The sequence below is a fragment of the Ctenopharyngodon idella genome, chromosome 21 (genome assembly GCF_019924925.1).
Source record: "Ctenopharyngodon idella isolate HZGC_01 chromosome 21, HZGC01, whole genome shotgun sequence".
NCBI classification, from domain to species: Eukaryota; Metazoa; Chordata; class Actinopteri; order Cypriniformes; family Xenocyprididae; genus Ctenopharyngodon; species Ctenopharyngodon idella.
The window spans coordinates 11,228,442-11,255,873 of record NC_067240.1 but is presented as its reverse complement, the minus strand read 5'-3'; the positions used below and the strand labels follow the sequence as shown (position 1 = coordinate 11,255,873).

At 39.1% G+C, this 27,432-nt stretch overlaps 1 protein-coding gene across 2 annotated transcripts in view; it reads right to left on the bottom strand.

Moving 5' to 3' along the window:
• The window catches only part of rxraa (retinoid X receptor, alpha a), a 114,812-nt gene that overhangs the window by 57,116 nt on the left and 30,264 nt on the right, over positions 1-27,432 (bottom strand). For both annotated transcript variants that reach the window (XM_051877459.1, XM_051877460.1), the window contains exon 2: positions 22,193-22,303. In XM_051877459.1, the coding sequence (XP_051733419.1) occupies positions 22,193-22,303 (111 nt within the window). The remainder of the gene's footprint in view (positions 1-22,192; positions 22,304-27,432) is intronic.

Here is a 27,432-nt window from a genome sequence, read left to right as displayed (position 1 = left end):
GGGGTGGGCCGCTCCAGTCGTCTACCTCCTCCCCCCGGAAAAGTGGAGAACAGTTGTGCGGACCCCTGGGGTAAGAGCAGGGAGGGGGGTCTGCTCTGGGAAACTATGCATCTACGTGAGGCAGGAAGAGGCCTTGCAGGCCAAGGGGAATGCGTGCGCCGCACCGGAGGAGGCAGCGCGTGTGTGCGTGCAAGCGTGTTTGTGTGTGTATATGGAAGCGCGCTATACGTCTCATGGGGAAAGTGTGGTTTCGATCCTCTCCCACCATCCTCCCTTCTGCCTGCAACAAACAAACAAACAACAACATGGAACCAGCTAGCTGCACTTCCAAGACAAATGACCGACATTAGTGAGGAAAGTATGTTCTTTATGAATAATGAGATTACTACCTCAAAAAACAAATCCACTCCCACCCAAAACATATATACATATGCTGTACACACACAAAAAAAAAGAAAAAAGAAAAAGAAAGATGAATTTTCAAAGTCTGGCTGATATAATTTCTTATTGCATCTTACTATACTGTACACATATGTCTATACATTCATTTCTTATATTTACTTTAATTATATTGCAATATATATATATATATATATATATATAAACAATTATACTTATTTTCTTTAAAAAAAAAAAAATATGGCTGCTATAATTTATTAAATAGAAATGAATATATCAGAGTTTTTCCTGCATTGAAAATAGTTTAGTGGCGTTATAATTGACAGCATCAGTAATTATAATGGCTACACATTGCAAAGTTTCTGGATTGACAACCATATTTAAATGCGTGATTTAAATCCGACTGAGACTGATAACCATATCAATGGATGGAACAAAACAATCTGATACTGTAGCCAATTTCAAATGTGTTACTTTGTTGTTCATTTTATTACTAACTTTTCAAATCAGTCACTCAATGACTAGTGTGTTTATTTATTTTTTTCAGAAAAGGTTCACTATCATCAAGCATCAAATTCTATAAAAACACATTAAGGCCAGAACACACCAAGCCGACGCCGACGAACTAGTGGTGACTAAAGCAGACTGCGGGATTGGTTGATTGCGGGTACTGCGCATAAGTTTACACATTACACATTATAAAGCAGGATATTCCCGCAAACATTTATGCACTAAAGCATGTAGGCTAGATAAGTTAGTAAATTAATCTATACAGATTATCAGAGCAAATCAGTGATTTGAAAACATTCTGTGAGACAATTTCACAAACAGTGTGAGTGATTCAGCGGTACCGTGTCTTCTCTCTCTCTCTCAAAATGTGCAAATGGCGTCACAGCACATCGCATCTGCACTACAAGCGAGCTGCATGCTGCGATACAAGGCTTTTGCTTAACAAAAAGTATTCTCGTCGCTTCATGAAATTAAAGTTGAACCACTGTAGTCACATGGACTATTTTAACAATGTCTTTACTACCTTTCTGGGCCTTGAAAGTGGTAATTAAATTGCTGTTTATGGAGGGGTCAGAGAGCTCTCGGATTTTATCCAAAATATCTTAATTTGTGTTCCGAAGATGAATGAAGGTCTTACGGGTTTGGAACGACATGAGGCTGAGTAATTAATGACAGAATTTTTTGGATGAACATTTTTTGGGTGAACTAACCCTTTAAGACTATGCAGAGTTATTCTATATTTGATTGAATTTCTGTGGCATTTCTTTCCTGACTACTGTTAGACCTACCTGAAAAATGTCCAGTAGAGTTTATTTAATTTGTATCTTTATTCTGTTGTATTTATTAAAAATATATCTCCCAAACGAAAATTAATTTTATGCCCTGCAATCACAGAAATTAGCATCATCATTGGCATTTAGAGTCTGTGAGCCCATTTCTTCTCAAAATAGATGAAAAAAAGAAAAAGAAAAAAAAAAAAAATACAGCAGAAACCACTGAGAGTTTTGAGTTCGCTATCAGGGATTCGCTCTCTCTCTCCCGTTCTCATCAGAGGGATTCCCCTGGGGCCCGGGATAAACTGGGTTCAGAGAGAGTCTTTTATTCTGAGCGATGTGAGGTGAATACTGACTCTGGCTCCTATGCGTTTTTCATTGTAAAACACTTCATGTCCAATTAGCTTTGTCTCTTGACACCTATCACAGCCATGCCGCGGACGCAAACAAACCGCCTTTATCACAACTCCAGACAGCCTGCCGCAAAATAGCTCCACTTCAAACGTTTCGCCCCTCTTACGGCTAATCAACCTAAGGGCAACTTTAAAGAGGGCTCTGTTGGTTCAACCGGACCATCTGTAAAAAGCCGGAAAGGCCTTTGAGTGCAGAGACTGTGAGAGCAATAAACGGCAGCTTTTGTCGCGCAGAGACGTATGAAACCAAATTCACTTTTGATGAAGTGGAGGCAGGAAAACGGATAGCCCAGTCCGCATCGTGTCAAAAGCAGCACATGTGCCTAAAGCCTCAACCTGTCCAAGTGAATTACACTCGTCATCTGCCTGTGAGGGACATCAGATGTCCTCTTTATTCCTAAAGGACAGGCAATACGAGAGACAAAGTGATTTAGCTGCATATATAAGCACATTTCAGCTTACTGTTGGCATGTTCGTTGGCCCACAGCTGGGCTAAAATGACTGTTTTAATTTTAACTAGAAGAATTTGCCACTTTTTCTCTCAGGCGCACACTTTAAAACCAGCCATACTTGGTTTTTTAACACTGTAAATGTTTTTGAATAACATGAGTCACATTTTCATTTCTCTCCGCAGAACAATGACTTCTCAGTGTTATTGACTGCTGTTTTTCCAAACAGGAACATTAGCATTTCATGATGTAACGCAGCGCTGTTTGTGAAAGAGGCGGCTTTTCTCAACCCTTTTCGTGATTGAATTCATATTTCATGCTTCCAGAGAGACCCACCGTGCCCAATTTATAACTGGCTAACTCATGTAAACCCACCATACGAGGTGTTGTGATTGGCATCTGGGGAAATGTTTGAGCAGGCAGGTGTTTTTTATTGGCTCGCTGGAATATGCTCATAAATTCTGAGTCTTGATTGGCTACAGTCAGCTCTGGAAGAACTGCCAGACGGGACACGTCCATGCCAGGCGACTATGTGGGCATGGGGTGGCCTGAAAACACACACCTTCAAAAACTCTTAACAACGGACCACCTGAAGCTTCTCAAACAGCTCAACTTCAGCAGAACCGAGGGGCCGTCGGCTGCACTCGGCAAACATGGGGTTTGCTGACTTCGTTCCTCCCGCCTCTCTCCATTTTTTCTGGACAGATGCCAAAAAACACAAAAAGAAGCTGAAAAGGACATTAAAGGGAAGCTTTTGCTGGGTTTTTCCACAAGTTGTGAGAGCTCTTTTACCGCTCAGGCTTACAGTAAGACGGCAGATTAAAAGAACGATTCCGACACATGACTCAGAAGAAAAGGATGAACCTCACATTACATGCCTTCTCTTGTAGCTGAAATGAACGACTTGACATTGTAATATAGAAAATTACACGCTTCTGTGATGTGAAAGGCAGAACATCGACTCCCATTTTCAAGAGCCAAAAATACCATTAAAAGAAAAGATGAGAAATCCACTGGCACTGTGCTAAATCTTTCTCTTGAAGTGTTCTCATGGTTACAGATAAACACCATAAAAGGCTGTTTTGATTCACAAAAACAAGTGAACTATTAAACTATTAAAAACATGAATCAATATAAATAAAAAATAGAGGGCAGCTGTAGACCCTCATAACTATTTGTCAAAGTCAATAAATGTCTTAAAATGTAAAAAATAAGATAATTTGACCATTTTATGACATGGCAAGGTTAGTTCGGATTGTTTGTATTAATAATTCATGATATTTAAAAAAAATAAAAAAAATAAAACAAAAATTAATATATATTATTATATTTATATATTTTTACCTTTAAAAATATTATACCACGCTGTCATTGTACTAATTAAAAGAATGCTTTAAAAAAAGTATTTTTTTTATTTTTTTTATGAAGTTTAGTTTTAGCACACACAATAAGCAGTGATTACATAGCACACATATGCAGCTGACCTGACATGACTCAATGAACTCACCCCACTCCCTCTTGCTCACATCAAGCTAATGAAGACAGCTATACTCTAACCCACACATAATAAACAAACTGTTATCGAAGAACAGGGACCCCACCCCCCCATCTGCCCCCTACATAAACAGGCATGTATGCATAGACACGTGTGTATAAATCCCAGGCCTTGCAGACGCAGCTGAGTTTCTGGAGCCGAGGAGGACAGGTCTCCCCCCACGGTCACTCACCGCCTGTCCTGATAAGACACATTAGCTTCCAGCATATCCCTTCCCACCCACAGCGTCTGCATTAACATGCCAATTAGGCTAGCCAACATCATCACGCCTCAGGCCATCGCAATACTAAAAACACAATCACGTGCACGAACACACACAAAAAAAGAGGGGGGGGGGGGGGGGGGGCACACTAGAGAGGCTGCACAAGACAAAACCTATTTCGTCTACAGTTACATAGTGTATGCACACTTATACACAGTACATTAGCAGTATTGTTGTTTTGAGTCTTAATTTTAACTTGTGATATGTCTTTAAAACACACACACACACACACACACACACACACACACATACATACACACATACAGTTTATGAATAATTACTGAAGTATATATAATGATCTATAAGCACGCATGCATGCAGTTTGATTTAGGTTGATTTTTCACAATTTTTATACACATATATATATATATATATGCAAACTTAAACATGCACTGTTTAAATGGCTAATAATGTTAAAAAAAAAAAAAAAAAAAAAAAAAAAAAAAATACAGAATACATGAAAAAGCACAGAAAAGGCAAACACCACATGCCCCCCTATATATACACACTTTAGGTCACTAAATGGTTTCAATTTCAAGCCAATGTGACTTTACAAAGCATCCAATGTAGAAGGGGGGCCATGAGTGAGTCAGTCAGTCCCAGGCTGAGCGCAGAGGACGGCGGGTGACACTGACTGATGGCTGGTTAGAGGTTTGTGTGGGGCACGGAGAGTTTAATCACCCATAACCTCAATTACAGACATCCACTCAGACTCATAAAGCAGCAAAACAAGATCAGCTCCTGCTCCAAATTCCAGTAAAGGCATGGCACAAAAAACGCTCACACACACACACAAACAGATGCAGGGCTTCATCGGGAGTATTTAGTGACAACAACGCTCAGAATACCTCAGACCACACACAGTTCAAAAGCAAATGAATGCTAAATAAGACTAAATGGCAATGATTTAGAAACGTTAAAAAAAACAACAACTGAACTATTAAGAACTAACCTATAAGGAAGCACACTCACTTACACAAGCAACTTATTCCTAATGATCATGAAAGGTCTGTGTGAGTGCTGCAGTCTCACATACACCAGCTTTACGCGGGATTAAGCTCCAGCCTTTATCGCCGAGTTCCCACAATCCTCTGTAGACTATCAGTCTCCTCCCAAGCCCCCTCATCTCCTTTCTACCTTGTTTTCCTGTTCCTTCCACCTTAGAAAGGAAAAGGAAAAAGCAAGGTGTTGAGTTGAGAGACCCAGGTCATAGCTTCTCAACGAGACACAAACAGCAAGGAGTGTACGGCTTCATGCTGTCAGGGGCTGACAGAGTGACGGAGGTTTAGGGGTCACGGCCCCTCAGCGACCCTCATCTGATGTCTCAGGAGGGTTGAGAGGGCTAAACGTTGAGTCATTCAGTCAGGCGTGCAGCAGGAGACCTCCGTGTTGACGGGTCCAAACAGTGAGACCTCAGAGTGGGAAATGTCATCATTAGAAACAGAGTAATTTCTCTGTTTGCAGCTCTGCAAGTGGGGTTAAATCAGCAAGTGGAGTTAATTCAACTATTCTAAATTCATATGTATGATATAAATGAGATAAAATATCATTCTTTATGTTTCTGTAATGGTTAATCCACACCAGTATGTGTAAGCTCTTTAGTCACAGTAGTGTTTATATATTATTGTTGGGATTTAATGGATTCAAAGATAGATTGCACAAAAGTATCATTAAAAGCAAGTCTTTGGGAACAACTAGAAACTATTTGAAAGTCAATATCAACAGAGAGACAGCAAGAATGCAAGCTGTTATCAAGGCCAAAGGAAAAAAAAAATAAAAAATATATATATTTTTATGTGTGAATAAAGACTACTTAGTTGTTTCAGCTAAAATGTTTAGTTTTAAACAAGTTGTTGACAGATTCATAAAATCTTTGTTTTCTTTTTATGACAGGTGGTCTAATAAATTTGTTAAGCACTACACATCTAATATATATATATATATATATATATATATATATATATATATATATATATATATATATAGATGTGGTATGTATATGTGTGTGCGTGCGTGCGTGTGTGTGTGTGAATAATGTGTTTATGTATGTGTATATATATATATATATATATATATATATATATATATATATATTTGTGTGTGTATATATATATATATATATATATATATATACACACACAAACACATTATTCACACACACACAAACACATTATTCACACACACACAAACACATTATTCACACACACACACACGCACGCACGCACATATACATACCACATTTTTTGTACTAATATATTTTGTTTTTTTGTATTGGCTAATAAATATTAGGTAAAAGACATTGCACATTTAAAATATGTCCCTGGCGCCATGAATTCAATTGACGGCTCTGACAAACGAGCTCAAGTACATGTGCACAAATACACGGATATGTGCACTGACAGCGGAATCTTAAATCGGTAATGCGTCCTATTTAACTTGACGGATTACTTGTCTAAGTGAAAATAATTTGTTGATCCAGAGTGCTGTCATGGCGACTTGAGTCTCACAAATCATTTTTAATTGACAGTATTAAAAGCAGGTGAAGGGAAAAAGAGCCTCGCAGAACACAAAACAAACATCTCTCAGTACTTCGAGGGACCTTAACCACCTGTCACTAAAAGAAGCCATTAAAGAATGATCGAAAAACCTGCTTCTAAAGATGAAGGCTCATATTTTGATGCTAAAACACTTTCTCCCAGTTTAATGTGCAGCAACAACTGTAAGTAAGCCATTTGTAGGCTGAATATGAAGAGCGTCAACTATAAACAATCAACGATTTTCAGTGGACAATCTCATAAACTTACAATGAAAGAAGAATAAAAGTGATATCTAAGGACCAGAATGTAATAAATATTTAGGCCCTTAACCAAAACACCTAGCAACCACCTAGAAGTGCACTTAAACAGTATAGGATTCACAACTGCCCCCATTTAAATAGAAACACATCAGCCAAGAACAATGAAATGATGAGGGTTTGACAACAGAAGGAAACGGTCAGTGTTTCGCCGCTTGCTTGGAGACCGCGAGTCAGTGTCTTCTCTCCTGCATCCCCATTACTACTGTGTGCTCAGCCAATCAACTGCACAATGAAGCAAGATAAATGGGAATTACCCGCAAGGCAAAGGTTAATGTCTTTCGAACCGATATGCACTCATTCTATCAACAAAGGAGGAGATCAAAAAGCCCGGAGCATCTCTATTGACTCAGTGGTCCCTGCACCGAGGTGCGTTATCTGTGGGTTGAGAAAGCCTCTGTCTGTTGCCATACGCCTGTGATTGGAACTGCACGACGAAGAGGCTTTAAACCTTTTTCACTGTTTCCTCCATCTCTCCCTCCAAGCAATGAGCTCAAGCAATGAGCAACTGCACCAGCAATTGTGACATCTGTTCTGCAGAAAAGGCCCGACGGATTACATGTCAATTACAACAAAGAGCCCGGAGTCCTGATAAATGACAGCCCGCAGAGCTCCTTTGTGGCACAGAAGAAAAGTGAACATTTAACGGCTTTCTGTATTCACATGCATTTGGAAACAGATGTGAAAATGGCTAAGAAAGAATATGTGTTTGACTGTAAACAGGCCAGAAGACTGAAGCAATTATCTGGAGAAACAGATGAGAACATAAAATATAGGTTTGTTTGTGTTTGAGTAACATGAGTGTGCTCACAGAGGACAAAAACAGTGCTAATCTCGTCAACAACATTACTAATAATGTTTGTTTAAATTATGGGTGAAAAACATTGAATTATCATCACAAAGCTTCTTTTTTTTAGCTCATTTACATTATTGTTGATCTTTGTAGCTAAATAAGCATTATGAGGATTATTCATTTTTACTTCAATTATCTGAGGTTTTGTTTGTGTTTGGGTCATATTAGTGTGTTTATGTAGGAGGACACACAATCTGTTCATTTTATCAACAAAATTACTGACAGAAATGTTTAAATTACTAACAAAAGGACACTTAATTGTTTGTTTCATTTTCATTATTGTTTCCTCTTGCAGAGGAATGATGCGTCACAAAGACGATACATTTTAATTAAACAGTTTGTTTGTGTTTGGAGCATATTACCATTACATACTGACAAAAATGTTTAAATTATGGGCAAAAAAAAAATTATCATCACAACAATGCTTCTTTTTCAGCTCTGTTGATTAAATAAAAACATTTTAAGCTGGATTAATAAATTGTACTTCAACTATTTGAGGTTTTGGGGTATATTAGTGTGTTTACACAAAGGACAAACAATCTGTTTGACAAAATAATCTGATCTTAACAACATTACTGAAGAAAATGTTTAAATTACTAACAAAAAAATCTATTTTTTTTGTCTCGTTTTTGTTATTGTTGATTAAATAAAAACCCTTTGAAGATTTAAAAAGGTGCATTATAACAATGAAACAATTTTACCTAACATACTGTACACTCTTAAAGGAAATATGACGAGATAAAAACAACTCTGCTGTTTTTAGAAATAAATAATATTCAGATAATATAATCTTAGTATGTAGATTTTTCATCAGTAAACTGAACCGCTTTTTGTGTTAATACTGCACATAATGAAGTTGTGTGTGCGTGTGGGTGTGTTTTTAATCACGTTTGTGTCTGCTTTAACTTCTCAGGCTCTTCCTTTCACTCTTAGCACAAACAGGAAGTCTCTAGGCTCTCTTCCTGGAGAGAAGCGCAGTGGGATATGCACACACACTTACAAATGCAAGTTTTATGAGAACACTATGAGAATACACAGATCTTGACAGCAGTCTCGTTTTTTCTGTCTTTTACACACACACACACACACACTGTATATAAACTTTTGCTCGAAATGCCCTGTGAACTTTAATAGAGAGAGTGTCCATAGTGGCGATGGAAAAAGCCCACTGCGCTCAACACTCCTAACGCAAACTAACAATATTCAGATGTATTCCTGCACACTGAGGCAAAACACATGCTCAAAATGCCCTTTTTACAAATCATCCTTGTGTCTGAGGGGAGGATGAGAAACATTTATGACCGATTCCAATTCTCTGCACATAAAACAGTTTTCAGATTGCATTAAAATTGCACATTGCAGCTGTTGTTGAAGTTGTTTAGCAAGATTTAACTCAAAACAACATGGAGCAGAGAAGTGAAACATTCAAAATCCTCTTTTGTTCTGAAGTGTTTGTCACTCTAGCTACTAAAACACGCTAACTTTAACCAACACCCCTAAGACAGTACCTTTACCCACCATCCTGCAAGAGTATCCAGTTTAACATGGTGGATGGTTTCTAGCTAGTCCAAGTTGGTCATTAGCTGTTCCACACACCAGTTATTAACTGGTCAACCAGCCAGCATATTCCAAAAACCAGCTTCACTACCATTGCAGCAAGTAGCTTGTTTGTTGCTAGTCTAAGATGGTCTACCAGCTTAGACCAGCTTGAAACAGCCAATGACCAACGGTTTAATAATTAGCTTGAACCAGGTAATAACAAGCTAATGACCATCTTAAATCAGCTAAAAACAACAACAACAACAACAACAACAACAAAAAATTTGGGCCAGCTAATAACCACCTCTGGTTTCAATTTGACCACCTTACTCACTGTTGGTAGCTTGTTTGTTACCAATTACGATCATCTTAAAACCATCTTGTAACAGCAAATGACCAGCTTGAAGCAGCTAAAAACAGCTTGGAGCAGTTAATAACCACATTGGACCAGCTAGAAACCAGCATCTATGTTCTAAAACACAGTTACCAGTTTAAGAAGGACGTTCCAAGAGAGCACAATTTCGTAATTGGGAGAGAAAAAAAAAAAAGGTGCAATGTTGGGTGAAAACATTCCATGATCCATAATTTATGAGTTTAGCCTTATCAATTCGATCAGGAGACGACAAGTTGTTTGCAACTCTGACCCACAATTAGCTGAAAGCATGTAATCTGGTTACTTGCGTGTTAGGTGATAAGTCACAGCTTCCACCGGGTTTGTTTTGCTCTGATGCACCGCTCTACCTCTGACAGGTGACGTATGGGACACAAAAAGCATAAAATGAAAGCATTTTACAAAAGCTTTTTATATAAGCTGAAAAACAAACAGGATCTGACTGGAAAAGAGCAGATCTGAAAAAAAGGCTTTTAATTTTAGAGTCGTAATCTTCATTTGAATCAACACAAGGAGGAACTTTGATGGATTACAAGCAGAAGAAACAAAAGGACACTGGCTGCACATCCTCAATCATAGCAACCTTGAGGATGCTGTCATTCTTTTGTGAATTCTGCCTCATTTTATCACCTTTTAAAGATTGAAAATTATTCCAGTTGTGACGTTTGAAACCTGCCCACCACAGATAAGCAACATTGACATGAATGAAAGAGAAATTGACTATAACAAACACAGTTAATCCTCTTGGCATAAACACATTGTGAGTACTTGCAACCTGATAGACCTTCAGTCGTGCAGATGGATGGGTAAAGCCAGCCTAGCTTGCTGTTGAGCAAAGATTTACCTGTGATTGTGTGTAGCGCGAACCTAGTGCGCATTTTGCTTTTCATTGTAATTGATCGCTAGACAGGCGTCCAATCCATATGTGAGCCTGTTATCGATCTGCTCTGAATTAGAAAGTGCCTAAATCTGGATTGTTGGCATCCCTTACCATATCATATGAGCGTCAGGGTTTTGAATAACTGAGCTGCGAGCGAGTGTCGGGTAAATCAGTGCTATATAATGCAAGTCGCACGCACTGTTGCCAACTTCTTTCAATGGAAAGTATGCCTGCTTAAAAAGTCAGTAAATGTCACTAGATAACTTCATATGCTAATTAGCATATTCATGACATCATTTTGCAGTATTTGCATTCTGCATAGTGTCACACCGTGTCCTAAACAGCCGCGACGGCGACACGCGACAATTCTATTTTAGAAATGGTTTCTATTTTTCTGCGACGTCGCGGCTGGAACAACAACATGGCAAAGTTGTTGTATTGCAATGAGGATCTCAGGTAATGTTTATGTGCTTTATTTAATGTTAAATGTGTGTAATGTGACTTTGAATATCATTTTGTGTGTCTTTTATAGCCATACTGAAAGCAACAATGGACAATTCATCTCAGATCTTCAAAATAAATAAAAGGAAACAAGAACATTCAAATGTTCAACTCACTGTGAACAGACAAGTGTATTCTATGACAAAGATTGTTTAAGTAACTCAGTATGTAAGTACTTATCCATTTCGGGAGCTTGCCGAGAGAGCCCACCCACTTGCTTTTCTGATTGGCTGTGATTTTTGATTGACTTTATCGCGTCTGGTGTGTCGCTGGAATCTTATCACATCGTGTCTGGTCAGGGGGGAGTTGCTAAATGGTTCTGAAAAGTCGCTAAATCTAACAATAAAGTTGCCAAGTTGGCAACACTGATCGCATGGCTCATTGCTATTGTGTAATCCTGTTGATCTTCCGCACACGTGTCCGCCGCGTATTGCAATATAACAGACCAGATGGTGGTAGAGGTGTTAAATAAACAGCGACGTGCACACGTTAACAGCTTGGGTTACAAACAGCTGCTTTATTTGCCATTCCTGATTTCTGAGTATTATCAGAAAAGCGGGAGCTGGGGGAACTCTGATAATCTGCATCGGCGGAGAGATTGAATACACATGATGTGAGCGAGCCGCACAGTTCCCTGTTGAGGACAGAGCCACGGAGGCCCAGAGGGCTGTACTGTAATCAGATGCGGGACAACGCGCAGTAAAACGGCAGATACATTGTCTGCACAGCTGGAGTAACAGTTGTCCACTCTCACATGGAAATTAAAAACAATCAAGGCTGCGTGTACACACAAATATACATGAAAGAGTGTAATCCAGAAAAAAGGAAAGCATTGCAGAGGTGTCTCTTTACACTAATCTCTGTTTTAAATCCCAATTGTTTCCTCTGCATTCGGACATCTTCGCTTGAAGAGCATTAACAGATAGGGACACGGTGTTCTGAGAAAGTCAGTCCGCTTTCATAAGCATTAAAACAGCCCTTGCTTCAGTCACGTAGACATGGTTAACCCTTTCCTGGGATCGGCCTCTTCTACAAAAGATAAGTGGGAGGGAAAAAAAAGGACTAAATGAGAGATAGATGACTAGCTCAGCTGAAAGTAAAAATGGAATCCACCGGCCAAAACAACAGGAAAGCACATCTCTTAGAATGAGCTATGCACACCAGTTTACCCACAATCCACCCTAAAACCAAGAAAATGAAAATATACTATAAACATTTTTTAGCAGCTACTTATTTTACACTGGTATATGTTTTCACGATTTTTTGCAACAAAAAAAAAAAAAATAAAATAAAAATAATGGAGTTTCATTATTGTAGTGAAATGGGTTTCACTGTCGTTATGCAAAATATTATTTCATATTTCTTTGATTTTGGAGTGAAATTTGACCCAGACAAACATCACTACATCAGTGATGTTTGATTTATGAACCAATTATTCTTTTGAATTATATCTTTCCAATGAATTAATTACACTGGTTCACAAAACTAGCCTTGAAAAATAATCTCACTTTTCAGCCTAGAGATGCAAATGTAAATGAATATAAATATTTGTCTTGTTTAATTGTAAATGCAAACTATATTTAGGTTCCAAATGACTTGTTGTTCCGAGCTTAACCACGACTGCAACAAATTTATCTGGAACACATGAAATGTTTTTCAACCAATTCTAAAGAAACAAAAAATTGACAAAACTGATTTGTGAAAACTATTCTTCAGACTTTCTATCCCAAACCTCCATGGATTTTAAAGATTAAAGTTTAAATACTAAATTTAATAAACTACTCAACCACTACAACAGGTTCAATAATATAGTCTAGAGTGAGTTTACCCTTCTCCTCACACCAACTGTAAAATTCCTCTCTGTCATTCCTGCTGGCATTTCATTTGATTTTCAGTTTTATATTTTCATTATTACATGGCCACATCAGTCAATTAGCTCAATGTCACAGGCTGTAATGGACTTGTGGACATGATGCCCCTGTGGCGTTTGTTTCGCTCGGTCACACAAGCTTTGCTCTCTTTCTCCCATCCACACAGCAGACTCAACTAAACCGGGTGTGTGTGTGTGTGTGTGTGTGTGTGTGTGTGTGTGTGTGTGTGTGTGTGTGTGTGTGTGTGTGTGTGTGTGTGTGGTAAAAGGTCAGCTTTCTGCAAGAACTCCTCTGGAACAGCCCCGAGTGCTGCCGAATCCAGAGAATGAATGGATGGTGTTAAAAATAAAAAACAAAAAAAGGGGGGTACAATTTTACAATTCCACCAAAAATGAGACTTTACATAGAGTACACTTTTCAATCTCCAGGAAATATCTATCAGTGTACCTGATAACTGAAACTAAAGTCTTTTAAAACATTTGTTTATGTCACAGCTGTGTGTCCCTGAACAGCAGCGCACCAAAACAAGACATTTCCATTAGCTGTAAAAGTACCAAACATTCACTTCCAGTGCAAACATGGACAACAAGTAACACCTTTGTCCCATTCTGACTTTATCCCAGCATGCGTTGCAGCAAATTAGCACACTCGACTGGCCCGGTTGCTAACTGTATGACATTGTAAGGTCACAATCTCCTTTCGTTTGTGACCTCCTGCACTCTTTAAAATGTATTAAAAGTTGGCAAAGATGGCAGGTGTCTGAACATTGATCTTGGCCTTCATAAGATCAGCTCTGGTGGCATTCGGATCAAACAATCACTCCAGTTGCCCCACCACCACCCGCCCCTCAGCGTTGGGTATAATGCCAAGTGTGTCTAATCATTTTAGCGTCAAAATACCGACAGAACCCCATCCATGACCTCCCCTACGAGCCCCCATGCCCTCTCAAGCTCTTAGTGGGCCCTAAGGGAAATCGGCTTCCGTGTGCCTTTGTGGATAGAGCTAACTGACCATGCGCTATCCAAAGGACACCTGAGCTTTGACAACTGCTAAGCCTAAGGCACGGTTCAGTTATCAAACAGACGATCTGCAGACATATGGCGAAACGCGAAACGCTTGCTACATAGCGTCTGTGAGTGGTAGCAATGAATCATCAGATGTAAGCAAAATGATTGAGTTGTTTAAAACACATAAGTGATGTTCATTAAAATACACATAGAAAATACAAATATAATACATTTTGTTTAGTTTGGGGTCAGTTTCTTTTCATCAAAGATCCCTGAAAAAATTGTATCACAGTTTCCACACAAAATATTGAGAAGCACTGTTTTAAACAATAATAAGAAATGTTTCTTGAGCACCAAATCAGCATATTACAATTTTTGAAGGATCATATGACATTGAAATGGCTGCCGAAAATTCAGCTTTGCCATAACAGGAAGCATAAGTGAGATATGGTAAGCATAAGAGACTTCTTTCAAAAACATGAACAAAAAAAAAAATCTTACTGACCCCAAACTGTGGAACAGTAGTGTATGTTTTAATGAATATCCTGTCAATAAAATCTCCAAAATCTGTTTACAATCTTTAGATTCAAATTAGAAATGTTTCTGAGTCAAAATTATGGAGAGGGTCACATATTATGTGCATAATTGGCCCAATCCAAACAAGTTCTGCATATGATTCCCAAAGACCTTTGAATTTTTCCCCATCCATCCCAAAGGAGCATGAAAGATCACTGCTAAAGTACGTCAGTACTTCATGTTTGTTAAATCAGCATGCACAGTGAACCTATGTGTGTCTGATCCAGAGCATCCTGTTGTCCCTGGCAGGACGGATCTTATGCATATTGGAATCAGATGACTTCAGTGGAGGCGTCCATCCAAACAACACTTGGAGCTCGTCTTCCATAAACACACGCACACATAAACAAGCAAATCACACACAAACAGCCAGTGTGCTGCGTTCTAAAGAGTCTGTATTTTTCAGTCACAGATAAGTGAGAAGCTCTGGGCATAACTACTGTAATTTATGTGCGGACAGCCGCACACACTCATCCAGGGAAAAAAAAACAAAAAAAAAACAGGATCAATAAATAAATCACTCAGATTGGCCAGTTCCTTTGGAAGTGGATGTCTTACTGTTGTAAGACTCCAAATATGCAAGAATATACTGTTGCGCAAGCTGAATGCAAAAATAGAAGAAAAAGAAAAAAGGTTCTGACGCCACAATATATCAAATTCGCAATTGTTTTTATATGTCACCCTAAGTGTGATCCTAAAACAATGCTTGGTGCAAACAAATAATACAGCCTTTTTGTAATATTTTACTGCGGTTGGAAAGACTGTCATCTTAGTCCATTTCCAGCAGTCAGTTGTACTGTAAACATATCTAAACTTAGAGAGAGAAAAGCAACAAGGCTTAAATAAAAATTCATACTGTTTTTCAATTATGTCAGCCAATTGTTTACATTTCTAACTAGTGTTGCACAATATACCATTACTAGAAAGGTATCGTGATACCCTGCTACTATAAATGGTATGATACGAAAGTTTATTAGCACCGGTATTTTAAGAATGACAACATTCTAATAAGAGCCATATTTCTTAATTTGCTCAATGTATGACAGCAGGAGTAAGGATATTTGTGCAGAGCTCCGCTTCCACTCTGTGCAGGGAATAAATATCAGTGAATGAAAAAGCAAGCAACATGAGAAAATAAAGCTTGGGACACTCGCACTGCCCGACTCAGACCTGAAGCACATGCACAGAAAGCTGCATTTAAGGATGATCGCATGCGATTGCTGCTTCAGGTCTCTTTCACGGATTATTGCCCTTGAATCGTCAAAAATGTGTCAAAATGCACATCCTGGCGAGTATTCACGCAAAAACAGTCGGGTATGTCTTTAGTGAACGTGAACAGTTGAGAAAGAAATCGGATGTGTTCCAGTGCATTGGATCCATGCAGGTCTTAAAGTGACAGCAGCCTAATAAACCTGCTTGCTGTCTGTGTGATTAATGATAATCAAACAGAAAAATTACCCAGTGCTTGACTGATTTTTATTAAGAATGAGTGCATAGCTAATTTACAGAGTGAAGACTATGCAGTGTTTCTTTACATTAGATCATTTAATTTCTTACTTGAATGCTACTATTAACTAACTGAAATATGTAAAGCACTGCTTATTTCATTTGTATTTTTCTTATATAGAACGTGTCATATTGTTTGATTGCATCTCTGCTTATTTTTTAGTAACAAATATAAAATAAAATTAAATAATTATATTGTGATTATAAAATTACATTTAAAAAATAAGATTTTTGTCATGTCACCCGCCCCTATCCCAACCTGTTCAGAATGTTGCGAAAGTTAACATGAATGATAATGTGACTTTTGCAAACATCTCTGTAAGGATGTTCACACTGTGGCATGTAATTATTATTATTATTATTGTAAATAAAGGGAAGGGAATGGTCAAACAGCAGGGCAGGAACACGCTCGTCAAGCAAGTTTTTATTATTATTATTTTTAATTAATTAATAAAACAATTAATTTTGAAGGGGGACTCAGTAATATTTCAAATACACTGTTTGGAAGTTAGTCGGGCCAAGACCAACATCAAACGTGTAACCAATCAGCATTAGGGGGCGTATGAAGGTCGAGGAGAGAGCAAGAGGGAGATTTGAAAATAAGAAAAAACAAAAAACTACAGAACGAGAAATGGGACACGATACAAAAGCTCAAAAGAATATCACTGGAATGAAGGTTTATGCATGGGCAAAATGCTTTAGGACCCACGTTTATATTAGAAAAGCTTTCCAGCGCTGGAGAGAGCTAAGTGGGAAGGCCTGAAAACAGACGGAGAGGCTGCTTTGATTCCGCTTCTCATGTGAGTAACACTGGGTTTTGATTGTCTGGAGCTGCTGTGCTGTTTGCGACTAACAACAAACACTTTGTATTTACTCTTGTGTACTGCATGTTCATTTTTTGTGCTTCCTTGTCGTTCGTTCATCAACTGCGCTTTATTTTTCGTGAAGCATTTTGTTGAGCGTCAGCTGTAATAAACAGACATCCACTCTCGCATTGCGTGTGTAACAGTGGCCAGATAGTGAGAGTTCTGCAGGCTGCTAGAGAGTGAGGTGCTTACCGACTCGGAGCAGGGTGGTTAGGATTGGAGTGTGAGTTTTGGAGGCAGATTTTTTCTTTGACAATGTGCATCATTTAATCACAATAAGATCTTTAAAAAAAAAAAAAAAAAAAAAAAAAATTAACTTTACTTGTTTATGTGTTGACCTCGAGCCATGATCACCATAAATTAAAGCTTAATGACGAAACAGACAGAAGGGCCTGTGGATCCCAGAAGGCAGTGAGATGCAGAGTGAGACATGGCGTTGCCGCCCACCAACCCCCTCGGTCAGCTGTGACAATGAGATAGGATTTCACTGCGATGGTGGCACAGAGAGATTAAGAGCTCAAAGATTTATCAAAGGCTTAGTCGCTCCGATTTTTTTCCTGACCCAGACACAACGAGCGGCTGCTGTCACACTGTGCCAATGTGAGCTCCACTTCCTCTGTTTGTAACTCTTTTCTTTTTTTTCTTGGTTTCTTTTGCTTCCTCTTCCAGTTTTGGCCCCATCTCTCTAACGTTTGCCACTCACACTTTGGTTTTTACACATGCTTTTTCTGTCTCTCTGGCTCTGATTGGCTGATATGTAACTGTAAGAATGTAAGCTAGGCTCACCTTCAGAGATGGTCACTGTAAAAAATCTGGCCATTCCATATAGTCTAAGCTCTAAGCTTTTTAGGCTACAGTGCTTGTTGTCCTGCAGTCATTTGAGGTAAAAGTGTGGCTATGTGTTTGTATTGGCGGTATAAACCAGTGTATAACAGCATTGTTTCTCCATTTTGCAAAAAAAAAAAGAAAAAAAAAAAAAGAAAAAAGACATGCAACATGATACACAAGGGGTGGTCTTTTATAATAGATTCCTGAAAAATATTTTAAATATGTTTTATGAAGATAAAAACTCTAATATTAATCAAGGTTCTGCTCTCAGCTGGAGAAAGTGAAATATTTAAAGATACTTCACTCCAGATCCAAAAATGTCTGTTCAATGGCCTGCATTACACACTGCACTCTCTGCTATTACATCACAGCGCCTGACATCTCTGATCCAAAAAACATCTATTATCACCAATATCACAGATGTGTCCTCCATCATTTTAATTTCAAGAGGCATGGGCATTGTAACACTGGATATGAAAGCAAGCTGCTTTCAATTAGCTGGCAGATTAGCACAAAAGTGCTTGACAGTGTCACAGGGAAAAATCCATCACAACGAGCCGCATGACTCCCACTTTGCTTCCAGTGTTTACACTGGGCTGATGAGGGAATAAAGTAAAACGTCTCTCCCAGATGAGATCACTCTGATCAAACTTTTCGTTTTGCTTCTCTTCATTACACTCCCGACGTATGGAATGTTCTCAATGGTGCAGAAACCGAGGGTGGCTGGAGTTTTTAGGATCGCTGCCAGGTCTTTATCAAATAGCTGATGAAAATGAACTTCGAAATCCAATTAGCCCAAACCCTTTTGGCAGCCACGACCCAAATAATGACAGACTGCAGGCTCACTGTGAGAATATAAACCAACATGAGTACATATGACAAAGGCATGTTAAAAATGGCAGCCGAATTGTTATTTCTCCACATGGTTACCTTTGAAGCCCAGTTTAAATAAATATGACCATTAAAATAGCCTGTACGCCGGGTAGTGATGGATTTCAGAGCGAATAAAGAGCCTGACTCTATAATCAACAAGTTGGAGTTTCCAGGCCCCTTTCTGGCGGCCCCGGGCCAACAGGAAGTGGCTAGGGCGTGCGTGGACGCCAACCAGAGCCAATTAAAAAACAAGGAGCGCAGAACATGTTGCAGCTAACAAGCTCCTTTCCTTGACCTCCCTCACCTTTTGACCCGAGAGTGCCCCTTCCCCTTCCCGTGCGACCACAAGGTCTACAAACACATGCTTTGGTCTCGGGAAGCCTGACCACATTTTCTTTTTGTCTCTCTGTAGGCTGCTGGCGACGTTCCACTGAGCTAAAACACACCCACCTCAAGTAAAACAAGTAATTTATGTGGTTAATTCTACCGCCACTTGCTGTAATGGGGCCGCAAAAGTTGTTTCCAAGAACTCGGGACAATAAATAGCCTCCAAATTAATTGGGAGAATTTATGAAGCCGAGAGATGCACCGCGACTCAACCAATAAAATTAAGTGTGGCCAGAAGTAATAAGGTTTGGCTTTGGGGCGTAACTTGAGTTTAAGTTAAGTGATGTCAATAAAAAGTGAATAATTAAAGAAAAAAACACCCACACCTGAAGGAGAAAGTGGGCTTAAATGAGTCTGACTAAACCCTCGTCCTTACCCAACCCTAATGAAACAACAAAAGACTGAGCCAGCGATCGTCTCCCTCTGCCCACTACAGAAGTGGTCCTGTCATTGGGGCTCTCCAAACATGGACCATATGTGAGTTCAGCGCTGGCAATCAGACTCTATTATGAAGCAGGCGGCTGAGTTCATCAGGAAAAAATTAGCCCGCCACTCGGTCGAGCTCTCCCATTGGCCGGTCACGCGGAGCGCTGCGTTTGAGGGCACCCCAGACATTCCTGTGGATAATCTTTTCCATTCCTCTACTCGCTGCAGCAAGAAGAGCCCAGATCGCAGTACAAGGCCGGCATTGTGAGGCCCCTCCGCAGCAGTTTTTTAAGTGCTCCCTCTTGCGCACTTCATACGAGCGCTTTTCTTTAAAAAAAAATAAAATAAATTATTAATAAAAAACCAAGCGCCTTTGAAATGAAATTGGAACTGAATAAGGATGCTGTGTTTCTCACGGTCTCTTTCCAGTAAGGGTAGGCCTATGTTTTGTAAAAAAAAAAAAAAAAAAAAAAAAAAAAAGGTAAAACAATGTAGAACCACTGGAAGCCAAAGTGACACCACATCAGGGATTCAGATCTCCCCGGGTGACGTTCCTTCGCCTGCTTCATTCGCCAACAAACCCATGTCATCTTCCTCACTCTAATGTGTGATTTTGGTCACCACGGTACAAGCAACAAGCTAAGACTGGAACACATCCTCCCGCTCTGAAGAGATTTACGGAAACACATTCCCTAATTAGAAACATGGCTATTACTACTTCTATAAACGAGCGACTCCAGTTAGGCTAGCCACCACACCAGACCACAGGGTTTCCACAGCAACAGTTTCACCGCGAACAGACTGCTGAACACCACGCAGGGTTTTAAAGACTCGTTCTCCACAAGCTCTATTATGGGCTCTGGAAAAGACAATATGTAGACAGAAATCATTTTTATAGGCAAAACTATTTGTGTTGCCTAAGCTCTCTGGAGCGTCTCAAGACCACCACGCCAGCTTACGGAAATATTTTACATTTTTCACAAACATAACGACTTGAGCATGAATGGCTCCAAGTAAACCAACTAAACCAAGGAAATCTCTCTGTATACCATCTATAAAAGTAGCCCTTTGTTGTAAATGATGTGTGCGGACTGTCTGCAGTGGCCACTGAAACATGCTTGCCGTGCCTTTCAGGGTTGAAAGAGTATAAAACATGCATTCAATCAATCCCATGGGTATTGTGAGGGATAAACGAGCCTTCAGCTTGTGCTTCTGAGCAAATGCTGAACACTTTAGGGCTTTTGTGAAAAAAAAAAAAAAAAAAAAGTTAAAAATTAATAAATAAATAAATAAATAAATAAATAATAATGCACCTGGCACATGTGTAGGGTCACAGAACTGACTCATTTACATACATACACAGGAGTGTTTCCCATATCAGTGGTTCTCATCTGGTGTCACAAAAAAGGTTGCAAATCTGTTTTGATGGGGCAAAAAATGTGATACTAAATGCAACTATTTAAACCCAATTAACCACATAACTGTGCATTTGAAGAATAGCTAAATAAATAGGCTTATCAACATTAGGAGTAAACATTTTACATATCTTTTGGTGTTGACTTCAAAAGGACATTTGTCCAGTCAAACTGAACAATTCATCTGTCAATTAGTTGAACCCAGTCAAAATACGGACACATCATGTCCTCATCCAAAACTGTAAAATTAATTAACATTTGCATTCAATTCTGTATGATGAACAATTTTAGCACTATTTCGGTCACTACTTGATGCGCAATGGAAAATTTAGACACGAAACCAACTGAGAACCACTGTCCTACAGGATTCTTAAGTTAACTGATTCAGGAGTCTTTTATGAACCCTTTTTTTAAATGAATCAGTCCAAGAGAAATTTGCCATGAACTGATCTAGAGGTTACTACACTGTATGCTAGGACAACACAATAAAAGACATGTAACATAACATGCTTACACGCAAGCCAACAGTATATCATTCCCCACATACCACAGGGACACGTCAGGAATGTGCTGTAACTCTACGCCATAAGGATCACTTAGAGAAGACCGGTTGCTAACATGCCCATCAGCTCATCAGCCCTAGCATAACAAACTGTAAATAACACACTGCAGGACTGAAAGATGTGGAAGGGGCAAGACACTACTTCAGATTAGAGCGTATGTTTGTATGTGTACACATGTGGCACAAGATGAGTCTTGTTTCTTGCAGATTCAGACATATTACAAGACCAGACACGTTTGGCATGAGTTACAGCTGAGCGCGGTGGAAATCCGTTTAGGGCTCTAAATATGACTTCAATGCATTGATTTATGCATGCATCTTGAGTGTTCTCCAAAGTAAGAACCATAAGGTTTCATGGGAACAGTTGACACGCACAAAAAGGCAGAATTATTTTATGGTGGAGCTACATAGCTGCCAAAAGTTGAATTATTGCTAAAAGTTTACGCGCTGCGTAGAACGTAAGTGATTATGCAGTCCTGAATACGCATCACGTTACCTGTAGAAAGTCTGCGCTGATGAAGAGCACACATTCCGCTGAAACACGTACATGCTTCTGCTCGTCCTCTCTGAGGTGGCGGTGGTATCGAGCACTGGGGCTTCAGGAACCCTATGGGAGAACACATGAGATTTAACTTTACTACATGTAATTCATAATGATGGAACTATTTCGTCAACATAATCACTGAGAAAAAACAATTATCACACATCCAATACCTATGAATTTAAACAGAACCACAAGATTAACGTAATATTAATAAATAACCATTTATCTCCATAAAATGGCATGAATTTGCTAGTCAGAATGGAAGTCAAGTTGAGAATATGCACTCCAACTTAATGGAACATGAATAACTAAAGCATAGCATTCACAATATTGTATTACAATAGACTACAATCATGTTGGTCATGCTGTCCCTCTCTTCTGAAAAAGATAGACTTCTGATTGCCCACTTCAAAATCAGACTGACAGATTTGTCAGAGCGCATGTTTATTTGCCCTTTATATTTGAAATTGATCTTTTAAAAGAAGCAACTTCTTTGACTCGTCCTGCCTCATATGTTGCCCCTCTATGTGCCATGGTAAGCCCCAGTCAACCTCTCACATTTCCAGTTTTTCCCTGTTCTCCAACCCACACCCCCAGAGGCTGCCAGACATGCGAGTCTGAATGCAAGGGGGTAAAAAAATGCCAGGGGGAGTTAAGAAAGAAGCAGGGGTGAGATCGGAGGCGGATGACTCAGTATGGGCAAAAGGCCAGATGATACAGGCATGCCTGCAGGGGTCAGAGTAAGACGCCATGCTGTGCATCTCAGGGCTTTTGGGCCATTCCTCACATAGGGACCTTTTCTCTGGTACAATGGGTTAACTGATATCATCACCCACATGGCGAGAGATCACAGAACGGCAACCGCAAGGGCTTTGCCGTCAATCAATATTTAATCTTAAAGGGACAGGTTCACCCACAAATGAACAATACTCATTCAAGTTTTGTCTCAAATCCGTATGACTTACTTTCTTCTGTGGAACACAAAAGTTAAGTCGGAAGAATATCCTACATTTCAAATGTACAAAATTATGTATTCTTGAGTCAACTCACTGGCTCAATTGTCCAGTTGCAGAAATGGTTTGGACAAATATTTGACAAATAGGTGAGGTGAATAAATGATAAAATTTATTTTTTTTAGGTGAACTATCTCCTTAAATACTTTTAAAGAGATTATTATATCCTTGACTCTGTTCGCCTCGCCTCGCTCTACTTTGGCTCGGTTTGCTTTTCCACTTCAGTTTAGTACTGCTTCAAAGTGAGTGGGATTATAGAGCGATCGTTATAGTTGCGCCGCCACCTCGTCTACTGACCATGATACAGCCATTTATTTTTTCAAGTTGCATGCGACGGTCATTCAAAGCAAGTTGTTTAAAAAAAAAGTCGTGTGAACAAATAAAACTGTGGTGGCTGTTACTATTTAAATCTAGCGGGTTTGGTGTCTCGTGCCGCAAATCCAGTGACGCTGGTAGTGATGATCTCTCTGACCAATCAGTGATCTGCAGTGTTTACACGTCACATTTTAGTATCAGTACAACTCGCTTGGAACCTCAACTGAGGTGGTACTAAAAAAAGTACCAGGTACTAGGTACTCTACACAGTGGAAAACCCCTCAAAAGTGAGCCGTACCGAGCAGTATCATGCAGTGGAAAAGAGCCAAAAATGAACAACCTGCAAAAAACATCAATATGATATTTGTATTATTAAAACAAATCACAAAATTGAGAGAGCAAAATAAAAAAAACTCTATGCTAGCAGATAGACTGACATTTGAGAATATAACTTTTGCTGTAGTCTACTTTCACAAGTCAGCTAAGGATGCGTGATGACTCACAGAGCCAATGAGAGATAGGATGAGCGAGCTTGCGCTGAATGTGCACCGAATGATCTTAAAAAGCTCGTAGACCTTTCGGATCGGAACGAACGTGAAGAGCGAAGGGCAGCTGCATCCCCCCGCTCTGGTCCCTGCTCAATAAAGCGCCTTTACTTCCACCATGAAAAACATGTCATTCCAGATGAGCTCAGCCAATGACATTTAAATCAGGCACAGGGATATTGAATTAGTTCCCCATGATAAGCTGGCTGGGATGCTGATGCTCTGGTGAAAGGGGGGTGGGAGGGGGGTAGAGACAGGAAACGGACGTACTGCTGCAACTGTTTGATTAAAATGACAAAAACATGGAATTGTCAGAGAGGGACAAGGAACCTTAAAGACAATACCAAGGCAAGGTACTACAGACATTATTGAGCCTGTTTTTAAATAAAAAAAAAATTAAAAAAAAAACTGTGAAAAGAGCTGGACAAAGACAGGAAAAGGGACAGAAACAATCAAACTACGTAACGATTACTTCGCCAAAAATGAAAACTGCACTCATGTAGTTATAAACCCATTTTGCTGTTACTTTTCAGTGGAACAAATTCTAAAAAATCTTCATAGTGTGGTTTTCCATAGAACTACAATTTACAGTGACCACATTTGCCTATCTCATAAATAAAAATATAAATAGCCTTGTGCTCTATATTCCTAGATCTTCTGAAGTCATACAATAGATAACATTCCCCTTGAGTGATTTGTTAACTTAAGAATCATTACAACTGGATCACTGAATCAGTAAGTTGAACTTAAGATCTGAATCAGTTCAATGTCATGAACTAATTATATTGAGCCAGTTCTTTTCAATGGACAGATTGATCTGGTTCACAAATAGAACTAAATTAGTTGTCCATGAATCAGACTAATCTGGTTCTCGACTTCAGCTTATTGACTCAATGATCTGGAGCAAGTCTCATGTTAACAGTTCACTGGAGGGGAAGATTATCAGTAACTATTATTATCAGTAACTTGAGTCATGAACTAATTTTATAGTACTTTTTTTGTGGTTTTTGTTCTCTATGAACAAAAAAGCAGAAGAAAAGTGTAAAGAAAAAAGCAATAGCATAAAGTTTTAGTAGAACATCATAAAGAAGTTAATCTTTTTTGGTGAACTACCTCTTTAAGAAAGTGCTGAATATCTAAATGAAACAAATAAGCTGGTTTAAAAAAAAAAGAAAAAAAGGAGTAGCTAAAATATGCATTAATGAACAATCAGCGTCATGTGAAAACCACAAGAGATTATAGGAAACTGTTTTGCTACGTATGAGCACAAGTCTTATTATAAATCATGTGATTAGTCATTGCTTATTGGAGAATTTGCACAGATTAAAGGGGAAGCCAATTCATTAACACAGTAAAAGTCTGGTAGACGCAGAGAAAAGGACAGCAAAAAAGGAAAGGTATTAAGGTCTCACACTTCTGCTTTCTAGGACACACTTCATCCAGCGAACAAAACATCAGACAAATCCAGCGTAAACCAAATTAAGCATGTAATACAAGGCTTGAACATGGCTGAAATAAATAGGCAGTAATCAGTGATGGTCATCAAAATGAATTTAGGCCATTGGGGACACATTTCCCTGTGGCGTATCCCTCATTTCCTGGCTCGACTGGTCAGTGGGGCCCCATTAGCTCTTGCCTAAAAGCCCGACGGAGTGAATCACCTTCATTTCAGCCCAACAGATTCCGTATTGTGTAACCAGTGAAGGGCGGACAATGACACATCCCCGCTTGCTCTGAGCGATGTCACTGAAAATTACCGCTTTAACACATGAGCTAAGGCTCCCAGTCAACCTCTGCTTTTCCAAAAACATGGGTAATGCAGAAGGACAGGAACCACCACATAAAAAAAAAGGAAAAAAAGGAGAAGGGAAAAGGAAGTTCTCAATCACAGTCCCAAAGAAAAGGGTCTAATGAAAACAAACGATCTTTGAAATGCTTCAGATATGCTCAAATTTTGCCAGATATGCTCAGTCGTTTATGGTTTCGTAATGGATCCAATTAAAATCATATTTCCCATAATAATAAAGCACTCAGTTTAATTTCTGAATTAGAACCCACCAACGGACAGGCTATTCTAGCCGTGTAACTTTTATTTATGGGTTTTAATCAGGGATGTGTGTAAACATCCCACTGTGTGAACATGTGATTGTATCTTAAACAGTCTTGATGAATATTAAGATCAAGTAATCTGTCTTCTAACAGTTCCTCTGGACTCAAGCTTTATGACTTGGCGCAAATCCCTGATTAGTCATGTTTAATCTCTCTCTTCTGATTCAGTATCCTGAATCAGTAGCCAATCTGCAAAGTAAATATACAAGTGGAAGACGTTGCTCCCACGAATACTGTGCTTATAAAAATAGACCTTAATTAATCATTTTTCACATCATGAAATATAATCCTAAAACACAGTGTCATTTAAGTAAGTAATGATGTACAGTCAGCCCATCATTATCACAAAATAAATGTCGGCAGGGTGATTAGGACTCTAGCAAGAGGAGGAGCTGAAGTTATTTTATTATTTGAGAAGAAAGACACAGCAGAGTGATACGAGAGACATGAAACTAGCACAGCTATCAGCAGCCTGGGATGGCTTTATCTGATAGATCAAGTATTTGTAGAGGAATATTAAAGATGTTTAAAGTCATGGCCTAGGGGTGAACGCACATGCTCTTTGGTGTTGTGCTCTTGAAGGACATGAAGGTTGAATCCTGCTTTTAATCTCCCTTTGCGACTGTATTAGTCAAAAAAAAAAAAAAAAAAAACCTGTATATGAAAATTCAGAGTTTGTTAGACCACAAGAACAACAGAATGTAAAAAAGGCCACATATGAGATGGGAACTGGGGGTCTGTTTGAAACAGATGGAATTCCATTTGTTGGAGTTTCAAAAATTAAGATTATGTTGTTGCATACGAATCTATAATGTGGTTTGTTGAAAATAAAACAAAACAGACAGAGCAAGGCTAATGTATGCTTCTGTCAATTGATACGCAATCTGGCTAGAGTGGCTTCCCCTAAACTTTGTTCAGTGCAAGTGCCGTATGCTCTGTATGACCAGTCATTTACGCCGTCATCACCCGGATGTTGATAGCGCACAAGCGCAGGTGAGACCTGAACAGCACACGTTGCTATCTGAGTTTAAACTAAACTCATTTAAGCCTTGCCAATTTAAACACTTAAACACAAGATGCGAAAGAGAACTCGTGCGCACACGCTGTGAGAAGATTTGTGCACTCATCCAAAGCACACACACGGAACCGCATGTACAGCTCGCAAATATTGAGTTCTCTTTCAAGTCTTGCACTTGAACAGACAAATTCA